The sequence below is a fragment of the Cryptomeria japonica genome, chromosome 6, assembly GCF_030272615.1.
Source record: "Cryptomeria japonica chromosome 6, Sugi_1.0, whole genome shotgun sequence".
NCBI lineage: Eukaryota > Viridiplantae > Streptophyta > Pinopsida > Cupressales > Cupressaceae > Cryptomeria > Cryptomeria japonica.
In genome coordinates, this window is record NC_081410.1 from 407,287,139 (window position 1) to 407,299,442 (window position 12,304).

At 36.2% G+C, this 12,304-nt stretch overlaps 1 protein-coding gene across 1 annotated transcript in view; it reads right to left on the reverse strand.

Moving 5' to 3' along the window:
* Positions 1–12,304, reverse strand: part of LOC131065853 (exocyst complex component SEC8) — a 246,086-nt gene that overhangs the window by 39,453 nt on the left and 194,329 nt on the right. The window contains exons 18-19 of the mRNA XM_058000496.2: positions 8,405–8,602; positions 8,028–8,113 (exon numbers count right to left, since the gene is read on the reverse strand). Coding sequence (XP_057856479.2) covers positions 8,028–8,113; positions 8,405–8,602 — 284 coding nt within the window. The remainder of the gene's footprint in view (positions 1–8,027; positions 8,114–8,404; positions 8,603–12,304) is intronic.

Here is a 12,304-nt window from a genome sequence, read left to right on the forward strand (position 1 = left end):
GTAGGGTCTCTACGTGTGGACAAGCTCCAGTGGTATGATGTGATTTGCTGGAATCACAAGGGGACTTACATGTGATGATTGAACTTCCGATCTGCTTTGCTGGAACACAGGCTCTTACTAACTTAGATTTGAAAAAAAAATGAAAAAGGATAAGGGCGAAGAGAGGATCTAATCCTAATACTAAGAATGTAGGAGCAATGATTTGATTTTTGATGAAACTCCAACTAGATCTTGTTTTGACATCAATGGAACATCTACACAAGACTAGTGCGATCTTCTTAAGGGAGCTTTATGATGTTCAAATCATCACCGCAGGCATAGATACCATCCAAGTTGATGCATATCAATGAAGAGGCAACAAATTGAAATTGAGCTTAAGCTGAACGATTCCAGTTGACTACACAAGGCAAGTCTGCAATCAACAAACTGCTAGTAGTATGGATATACGAATTCCACCATTAATCAATCACATTTCCTCCATTCATCTAATCATCTACCATCTAAGATTGAAGACTCAACAAGAAACCATGCAAATTGCAAGAAAATGACATATTTCACCATTACTTCAATGAAAATGGAGTTTGTTTACAATCAATGGCAACAATTTCTTGCCTTGTCCTCCTATTCTACTCTAATTACTATTCTATCAACTATATTCTAACTCTTCCAACTATTTACATGCTATCTCTAACTTATTGCTAATTAACCTTTACAAATGAAATGCCTGGGCTTATATAGTGCCCACAATACGATTTGATGGCTTAGATCAATTCAAGATCAATGGCCAAGATTTTACAATGAAAACCCTAATTAGGGTTTGTTACAACCATTACATAACATTTAATGCTTGACCAATGATAAAATTGTATTGCTTGGACACGTCCCTTCTAGAAAAATCGACCAATGGATAGTCGGGGTAGGTACATCGGAGTTTGTGCCACCTTCCATGAGTTAAGTACATTGAATCTGGACATGCTGAGGTGGACCTCACTGATTGGAGAAATGATGACTAGGACGCCACCTCATTTGACACTTGTAACTTGGTAGATATTCAACTTGATGTTGTTAAGAAGCTTGCTTCAATTAATTCATCTGGAACTATTTACTTCTTCAACGAGCCCTTGTTCTAACTCCCTGTGTCCTTGATGTGCAGGATGATGTACCTCGCCTTGGAACGCTGGATTGAAAGAGGTCGCCCCTGTCCTGGCTTGATCGTCCCGGCGAAGACCGTCCTTGATCCGGCTTGATTTTCCTTGAAGAGATCTCCATTTGATGCCTACACAACATTTCAAAATTAGTAACATGATTTTGCAATACATAACATAAATTAGAGAGCAAATTTTAGGAAACTTAATGATAAGTCCTTTATTAATCATTTCCTAAAAACGACTGAGCTAAGGGAAAACAAATTCTCAAAATTCAAAATTAAGGCCATGATGATCAAAATTCGAAATTAAAACAAGAGATCTTGCCATACCTTACTTGAGAGCTTAACTCTAAAAATAAAGGAATTCGCCTAGGCAAAATTGATATTAGATGGCTTTCAACGTGATCTCCCTTCAAAATAGCAATTTCGCCACCTTTCAAGTTTTTGACGTGATCTTCAAGCCTTGGCAAATTCGCTCAAATGAAAACTTTAAGTTCGCACCACCTTGCTTTGAAACAAAATTCGCTCCTTTGAATACAACTTCGCACTTCTCCTTTTAATCGCATTTGAATGATAAAATGGTGATGTAAAAATGAAATCTTTCACCCTCCTTATATAAGCGCTTACACCATCAATTCATTAAGGCCGACTTGGTAATTAATAAGGCAATTTGAACGATTTTAAAACAAATAACAAAGCCAACCTTTAAAATACCAAGCGCTCCATTCAATTTTAATTAAAATAATTAATTATTATTTGCCAACGTTTTTTAATTTAACAATTTCGATTTTTTAGAAGGCAAAAACAATTAATTAATATCAAGTGCAATATTTAAATGCCAATTTTTAATTAAATTTTCAAAATTATCGATTTTAGCATTCAAAATAAATCCAAAAATGTACGTTTAGCGCCAAAATTTGAAAATGAAATAAACAAACCTCATTGCCCTGGTCCCTGACTGAGGGACAGGAGCGATCCATCAACTGGGTCTTGATTCTTGCAATTTCAACATCCAAAGTCTCCATCCTTACGTTGAATTTGGCATGTTCGCTGGATCCTTCGAGTTTGATTGACTTGCTTGTGTGAACAAAATGCCTTTGGACCATTATCGCCCTGGTCCCTTGGAGAGGGACAGGAGCGATATAGCCTTTGTGTCAATTTGATGATCATTTAACGTTTGAAGTCTTTGTATATCACCTTCTAATCACGCCTTGGACCTCTTGCGACCTTGGAAAACCTTGACCTCACGTGATTTTTGCATGAATTGGCCAATATAATAAACATCGCTCTGGTCCCTTGGAGAGGGACAGGAGCGATCCTCAAGGTTTTGAGTTTGTTCTTGCGTTCTTCAACTTGCCATTACCCTCAATGCGTGAAATGACGTCCCTTGATTCCTCTTGGTGGCTTGATGCTTGTTTAACTTTCGAAATCTATGCCTTTATGCAATTTTCGCTCTGGTCCCTTCCCAAGGGACAGGGGCGAATTAGGATATTTTAGAGCAAATCCCTCAATGTGGCGATCCTTGTAACTTTGTGCTTGATGGAAATGCTTCGAAACGTCCTTGGCACCTTGTTCTTCGCCTTGGAGTGATTTGAATTTGAAGAAGAGGCAATATAATCATCATATCGCCCTGGTCCCTTGGAGAGGGACAGGAGCGATTTTGCTCTTGTGGGCTTCATTTTACTTTATCACCTTCAAAATTTATCTTCAATGGTCTCGCCATACTTCATTTCATTCATTCATGCCTTGGAATTCATTGTAACTTGGCAAGAAAATCATCTAAAACAAAAATCGCTCTGGTCCCTTCCTGAGGGACAGGAGCGAACTAGGACATTTTGGTCCCTTGTTGGCGTTTCATAATCTTCAATTTGTCTTAAACGCGTTCATCTCGCCTCCTTTCTTGCCTTCAAACATAAAACTTGCTTGGTCTTTGCCCAGATCGTACCTTATGAAGAATTTCGCTCTGGTCCTTCAGTGAGGGACAGGAGCGAATTTGACCCTCTAGGCAAAAACTTCATCATTTCATTGTTTTTGATCAAGTCTGGATGCTCCATCATGCTCATTTCGTCCTTCACCATGCCTTTGATGTCTCGATTCGTCCAAACAAGGTCAGGAATGGCTCAACTAAGCATTTTCGCTCTGGTCCCTTGGTGAGGGACACGAGCGATTCGCCTTGGTCCCTTGGAGAGGGACAGGAGCGCTTTTCGCTCTGGACCCTTGGAGAAGGACACGAGCAAAATTTGACTTTTCGCACTCTCTATCAGGATAATTTTTATGGAATATAACATTTAAGTATAAGTGACATTTCCTTGTACTTTAAGTTATATTCCATATATACTTTCAGGATGTTTGAGAGTGGTTTCAGACCTCCAGGAGTTATATTGCAAAATCTAGTTTTTGGAGGTTTTTTCAGTTTCCAGACTTAGTCAAATTCAGGATCAGGACATTCTAGACTTAGCCAAATTTCAGGATCAGGACTTCACTCAAGCCGGACTTACTTATCCATGTGATCCCCTGGGTGACGTTCAAAATGCAAAGGCTAGCTAACAAAACCCTAAAAAACCTAAAGAACAAACCCTAAAAAGCAAAAAAAACATGGGTCCCCATTTGCAATGGGGCGATGTGTGAAAACGTCACAACACTATCATACATGCCTTAGCCAAATTTTGACACTTAGTATGTGGTAGATTTGTGGTCAAGATTGATTACAATAGTTTAAGGTTTTTCTCAACAAGAAAAACTTAAATGACAAGCAACAAAATAGGTTAAGTGTTAAGCTTATGATTTTAAAATAGAATATGTGAGACACAAAATAATGTGGTAGTCAATGCCTTATCTAGAACGCCTTATGTATGTTCTATGTCTGAGATTACTATTGATTGGAAAGAATTGATAATAGCAAAGTATGCAAAAAACTTCATTAGTGAGATCCTTGAAGGTAAAATTCAATATGACAGTTATAAGGTAGTGGATGATCTCATCCTCTACAAGGATAGGATCTATTTAGTCCTTGTATCAAAAATTGAGAGAAAAGTCTTGTGAACTACCCATGATACACCCTTGGCTGGTCACCTAGGGTAATTCAAGACTTATGGGTAGGTTAGGAATAGATTCTTTTGGAGAGGAGTCCAGGAATATGAAAGATACTGACTAGGAGATGTACCAATTCTGATTTGTTTTGTTTCAAATTCAATCTTTGACCAGCGTAATGTAGCTTGGATTTTTTGAGGAAGTTTTGAGTTTTAATGCGTTTTGGGGTTTTTGGATGATAGAATGAATAATGCAATTTTGGAATTCAAGGCAGGAACAAATTACAACTACTGAAACTAAATTTCAGAATGTCTGATTTATTAACAGCAACTAATAACTGCAAAGAATTAATGAATTTCAACACTAACATGCCAAATTGGCCTACCAGGGGTCCAACACCTTGCCTGGAGGGCTTCTTTATTGACTTTATTGAATGAAAATGCAGCTACAGGAGTTTCCAATGTGTTCCAACAGCTCCAAAGGGTTTTATTCTTCAAAACGATAATTATCAAAAACAATTGAATGGATAGCTAGGAATTTTGAAGCTTATTCTGAAATCTTGCCAGGAGAGATCACCAAATTGATCCTATTTTCCCCTCTAATTTTCTGATATCATCCAGATGTGTACTGAATTCACTATAAAGATCATTGGACTGCCCTAGTGATCTCCCAACAATGATTTTCCTACCAAAAGTTGCTGCTTATTCCCCTTTATTTATTTATTTGCATCCCACAGGCTGAATGGGATGGTACGGCTGGCATAAACAAGCAATAACGTGCAGAAAGGGCCAACCTAAATGCTCAGATCTGATTATCCCTGATGACCTTACAATCTGATACAGAAATCTGCACAATTCGACCCTTAAATGGCCTGGAATGAGATCTTTCCTGAGTGCTGAAGAAGGAACATTGGCTGGGGTATCATCCAACCTGCCTGAATCAAGGGTTTTTGTCCTCAATCTGGGCCTCCACACTGTTGTACCTGCTATGGCAGAATATTGCAGAGAAGAATGAAAAATAATCACCAAATAACATGTCTCCAAATGATCTCCAAAAGCACCTTTATGCTCCAACCCTAAATCGAACCCTTGCTTGGCATCTTTTGAAGATTCCAAAGGAATCTCTTCTCCCTCCAAAAGTTCGATGGGTATGAGGGTCATCTTTTCATTAAATTTGGCTACTTTTTAAAATAACTTTTTCACCTAGGAAGATGTGCCAAGGGGTAAAACATAAAGTCTTATTAAAACATCTTTTAAGTTAACGTTTTCTCTTTTTAGAAAAAGTGAGTTTATAACTTTATATTATAAAGTTATATTATTAAGTCCACCAAAGCAAGAAAATGACTAAGTATTGGTCCCCTTTGGCTAACCAATCATCTTCCATACACTGAAGTTCCCCTGTGGAGATGGGTGACAGGTGAATTTACACATCTGGATAGCAACTAGAGAAGTGGGGACATTACAGAATAAGTCCTCCAATACATCAACGGCTGCATTACTTGTCAGCAAAATAAGGTATTGAAAAATGATAGAGATAGTCAATTTCTCAGTTTGTTTTGGCAAGAGCTCTTTCATTTGATAGGTACTAAATTGGCTCCAAGTACTATATATCATCCTCAAACAGGCGAGAAAACAAAAATTCTCAATAAATGGATTAATGGACACTTGAGAAATTATGTAGAAAGACAACAAACAACTTAGGTTAAATGTCTTTACATGAGAGAGCATTGCTACAACACAACACTAGGTTAACTGTCAATTGGTATGTTACCTTTCAGAGCATTGTATGGCTATGATGCCCTTTCTTTATGGATTTGGTTATTGCTGATAATAGAGTAGCAAGAGCCCAATACTTGGAAAAATTATATACAGGTCAACATTGTACAGATAAGAGTTTTGAGGTAGGTGACATGGTTTTCTCAAGACTACAGCCATACAAACAATCTTCTATCAAGAAGAGTGGAGCTAAAAATCTCAAGCCTCGTCTCTATGGGCCATACAAGAGAATTAGTGACGTGGCATATGAGCTTGAGTTATTGGAGCATAGTAGGATGCACATTGTATTTCATGTATCATGACTCAAAAGGGTATTGGGGTAGCATATTAGTCCTATTGAGTTGCCTCCTTTGAACGACGAAGGAAAACTTATATTGGTATTGAGACTATCTTGGATGTCAAAGAAAAGAAATTGAGAAACAAGACAATTACAGAGTATCTAGTATGATGGAAGGATCTTTCTATTGAGGATGCCACTTGGGAGGATGCAGAGCTTCTTGAGCAGTCCAAGTTGCAATTGCTTGAACACAAACAATATCAAGAAGGGCAGACTATAATGTCCCCTTTTTCGAACTGAGTTGATTTGGAGGACCTGAAACCTATCTTTATTTCACGTAGAGTGAAGGGAATATTTGCAAGGGATAAATATAACAATAATTTTGGAAAGAAAGAAATTAAATCAATATTGATGTCTATTTAGGACCAAATCTTTAAAAAAAATGATGCTTACAAATTTACAATTCAAAGTTCAGAAAGAAAGAAATTATATCAATATTGATGTCCATAGATGACAATTGTAAGTCATTGGATTCAAAAGTACAACAGATAACAACAGCTCCGAGAGTGCCAAAAGGTACAGAGAAAAACATATAATGAAATTAATGAAATCCAAAGTAGGTCTCACATGCAAACATCTGGGCCAACATCCTCATCTCTAACAAATGTATTCTGCTAGAAGGCTCCTTAAATAGAGATTACATGACAATGTTTCAAATAGAAACTAACCGTTAACAACAGTTACAACTGACTCTAAAAATAGAGACCCTAAACAGAACTTAAGATGACCATTATAGAATAAATATAATATGATTTTAATAATCCTTTGGGGTACCCTGGTCGTATATAAATAGCAGTATTACCAGACTGCAAGATAAGGCTGCACAAAATAAAAATCAGTAGTTTAACTTTTACATAGGCTCCAGAAACACAAAATTCTATCCCTGTTGACATCCTCCATAATACTCCTCAGTTATTTAACTTTCTCTGGTGCTGACGGTTCCCATCAGTTCAAGGATAAAGCATATACACATATATATTAAGAATAGTGCATTCTCTGTATGAGTCCAGAATCCATTTGTTCCCTTGTTTACTATAAAAATTAGTAGTTTAAGTTTAAATAGGCCTCCAAAAACACACAAAATTGTATCCATGTTGACATCCTTGAGAATACTTCTCAGTTATTTTACTTTCTCTGATTCTGACAGTTCCCATCAGTTCAAGAATAAAACACATACACAAAAATGTTAAAAATAGTGCTATAATAGTGCATACTCTCTATGAGTCCACAATCAACTAGTTCTCTTGTTTACTATTACCCAGCCTACCACTTATGATCTCTAACAGTTTAATATTTTGAACATCACTAAAGTGGAAATGGGTACATGAAAAAACTTTAGATATGCCTGCTGATGCTTGGATATATTTTGGTTAGCATATCTAAGAAAATGGGCATAAAAAGCATAAAATTATTTAAAGTTACAAAAGGGTTAGAACTTGGCAATTAACGACTTCTACAGAATCCACTAGTCAGAAAGTCTAGGAATGTTTCCTCTCATTAGAATTGTTAAAAATAACATAACTACATGCCTAAAACATAAAAGCTTCAGCATGAGAAGAGAATAGATTTTTTTCAATTTGAAATATATCTCTTGCTAAAAAACAAAAACAATTATCTGCTCCTTCACAACATAATCTCTGAAATCAAGGTTGCACAACTTAAATGCTATAAAATGATGTGTATGTCCACGTCACAATAACAATGGTATTAACTTTAGAGAAAATACATTTCTACTTACTTCTCAATGGAATCTGCAACATACTCCAAAGAATCACTGAGCGCAGCTAATAAAACAAGCTTGTGATCATCCCTGATAAGATTCTCCTGCCCGTTACAGTTAATGTTAATATTTCAATCCTGAACGAAAAGTTACTGTTAACTAAAGTCTGATTCAATGTATCAATCCAGAAATATCTTTGCATGAGATGGATGGAAAAATTACAAGATATCTGAATTGTCCTTGCATGATACAAATCATTTTGCATATATGTTTTTGGTTGTGTAGTTTCTTTTTACTTGCCTCCAACACATACACCAAAGAGAGAGAGAGAGAGAGAGAGAGAGAGAGAGAGAGAGAGAGAGAAATGAATGGAGTTGTAAGAAGAAAAACCTTACCTGTTTGATTGGGCAAAAGCTTAGCAGCAGATTATCCATCTCCAACTCTACTTCTAGACCTTCTGTATCTTTGCCTGTATAAGCAGACAATTTCTCACTATTTGAAATTTCCAACAATGCACTAGCAGGCTCATGTTTCATCAAGTTCTCCACATCTGTTCTTCCAATGAGGATATAGCTCTGCTTTTCCAAAACCGCCTGGAACAACAATAACAACAGAACTCTTAGTATAGATGCATATTTTTGCTGCCAAATTTCCTAAATTTATGCACAATGATTGGACTTGTTTGTAACATTTTTATTTTGAAATACCCTTTTTTACCCTAGAATTTTAAACAACTTTCATTTAGACCTATGTTCTTCAAAAGAAGAAATTTTACTGAATAGCGAATGCCCAATTTTCACAGGGTAGAAGAATGTGCATGAGAGAGAAAAAAAGGCTATTGATAATTTCCTTTCTATTCTAGCTTGTCATTCCAAATCGTCAAGTTTCCATGCTACCAATCCACAGTGAATGCCACTACAGTTGGGAGTCTTGGGTTCAAAGCCACCTCCTATGAGACATTGAGGATGAGAACGTTGACAGATGCAATTGCAGATTGAGTGATGCCCTTGCAGATCATCATAAGGAGTGGGCTAACATAGGTTGCATGACAGTGTCAAACCAATAGACAAATGAGATGAACCATACTCTCATTAATTCCCTTGTTGCATCAAAGATTGGCACAGTGTTTCTAAAATAGGTGTATGCATCAAATAGAGTCAAATCACTACAAACATTATTAAATCTAGTTAATGTGGTGGTAGTTGAAGTGAGGCGATGTGTAATTTATTACAAATAATGTCGATACTTGTGTTGTTGTTGGGACTTGGGAGACCACTACTAGATAAGTATCCCACTTTGTTTTGGAGTCCATGCACAATTCAAAATCTTTATTTAACACTAGCAGGTACTGGAGAAATTCAATGTATTAAATCTGTATTGGACAAGGCCAAGCCCATCATGAATCCATCTACAACCACACAAGGGTGTTGCATATGATGCACACCTTCACAAATGAAAAGGAACTTTGTCCATGGTTAATGAGATTTGCCACTCACTTTCTTGCATTGCACTCTTTGTGGCTAGAAGATTATTTTGAAATGAATGTTCATTTCAAATGAGTGGTTAGAGTCTAGCTTTGCCAATGCTATAAATGGTTTGAACATAGGGGATTACATTTTCACCGTGAATTCTAAGACCAAAGGATATTATGTTATTTTTTGAGACCTTATTCAAAGTTTTATAGTTAATCGTTTGCAATAAATCTGAAATGGGCAACTTGTATGTGGACACGGGTAGGGTAAACGAGCTTATTCAAGCAAGGATGGGCAATGAGAGGGACAAGTGCATGCTAATATGGGAGATCATTGATGCATGATGGCATTGGTAGATGCATTGCACCCTCCACGCTATTAGATATTTCTTGAATCTAGTGTTGTTTTATAATGACTCCATTATCAATGAAGGCCGCTATTGATGCATTAGGAGATTTTTCCTTGAACCATAGGATTGGCAAGTACCCATGGAAAAAATTGCCCATACACCAATAAGAATTAGGAATTTTTGCCATCGTTTGTGCAACATATGACCAAACCACTTATAAACTAGCTATTAGACAATTCGAAATCAAATTTCCCCTTAAAGTTTTATTTCAAGCAAAGGTTAAAGTTTCTTATGTTTCCAAAACAATTGAAATTATCTAAATAATAAAATGTTGATAAAATTTGTTCCTTCTAGCCAATTAGTGAGATTATTTTGGCACAAATGCCAAAAAATTGCAATGGATGGTGATGTGCATTTTGAGCCAACCATGTAGTTTCCTTCCTTGTGAACATTTTAGATGTGTTTGAATACATACACACTAAGAAAAGTAATTATTTGACTGAAAAAAAAAAGTTGGTTTTTGTCCACAATGATCTCTACAAATAGATTAAAAAGCTTCTAACTTGCATTTCCATTTGTAATTTCTAATTATAGTCTTGCAGTTTGCAATTAGAATACTTATTTTAATAGGTAACAAACTAGTGCATTCATATGATAATATTAGGGAGTGTCAAGGAAGATTAGCTGATTGACCTTGACAAAATCAATCCACATTCAAAATGGATCACAGAAGAAGAGGAGCCATATTTTCAAGATGCAAGCTTCAATGCCTTGAGGGAAGCCGAGGCATTTGATGAAGAGAAATCGAATTGAATTATAGGAGAGCAGAATGTTGAAGCTTTATCATCAAGACCTACAATCCCCTAAGAACCCATAACAGGGTCTCAGAAGATAAGCAATTTATTTTTTGCTTGTCTCCTCTTTTTGGGTTCACTAGGATTTTGTGGTCGGATTTTCAAGTTACCTTGGTAGGAATCTGATACCCTTATTGTCATCTCAGCAAATACCGTTTGTTCCACAAGGAATTGTGGTGTTTTTATGGGATTGCAGGTCTGTTCATTAGCACTTATTTGTGGTGCACTATTTCGTGCAATGTGGGTAGTGGCTATAATAAGTTTGATGAAAAGGGAGATGTATGCCTTTTTCTTGGGAATTTCCTAGGAGAAATCATCATATTTTCTTACCATTTCTTATGAAGGACATTGAGGTGATCAGAATGGAAGTACATTGTAATCCGTAGCAATTATGACTACATCTACTTGTATTACTTTGTAGGTTGACATTTGTATTTTGTGGTTTATAATTAATTTTGACGTTCAAAATTTAAAGTCAAACTATGTAGTAAAGTACTTTGTGGTGTGCATTGTAATCAGCAATCTCAAAATTAATAAGAAAAAACTTTATTTCAAAATTCATGTTGTATATTATCCTTACTTTCAGTCTCTCACTGTCTATGCAATTAGGGTGCCTTTAAATATTAAAGACATAAGTTTGTTTTTTTTTTTCTGCATTTTTTGGGTTGCTGATTTTATCCCAATGAATTGAAAACTTCTTATCTTTTGATTTGCTAAGAAATTCCTGTGAAAATTAAATGCTTCTATGGAAGACTTGTGTAGATAAAATCCTCCTGATTATATTAAAAAACCATTAAAGACTGTATGCTATGCTGTAATGTCCCTTTTTGTAAATGCCCTAGTTTGTTTGTCCTAAAATCACAATTTCAAGTAACTTTCCTACTAGGGTTAGGAATATAAAACTTAATCATAAGATATCTCTAACTTATTGGGGATATTCAACCATAGGGAAGCTAGGAAAAGGTAACTCAATTGGGTACCCTAGAGATCCTCTACCCTAAGCCCAAGAGCGGATATACCATTCCTCTTGTCCTCATGTGGCCTGTGTCATCCATATGAGGTCATGTATCTAGTGAGGTGCCCTATAACCATTCCCCTCAATCTTGCCACTTTTATCCTACTTTCCATGATTGAACATTCGTAATGCATTTATTTACAATGATAGAGAGCATGGGGAGCATTCACAATAGGGTGCACCGAAAGTCCATCGTTTCTAAGCCCAAAGGCAATACCCTTTGTACCCCTTTGGCCCCGGTCTTATACCATGAGGTGGCGTACCTAGAAGATGACCCCATCACCATTCCCCTACTTGTAATTCCCCAATTTCTCTACCATGGCTGACTTTAATCAACAATCAGTACATATAAAGAATCCTATATATATATATATATAAGTCAGTCATAAACCACAACATATTATTAAATCATAAATGTGCAGATATAAATAACATTCATCATGCTATGCATAAATAACTCATACCAAACCACAAATACATTTGAACTGCTGTATATTAATTATTAATAATCAATCTGATCTGATCGATCTTGATTGACTTCTTATTTTAGGTCTGCTCTTAAATCTGCTTTTTATGCCTTATATATTTTGTTCCCTCTTTTTTCC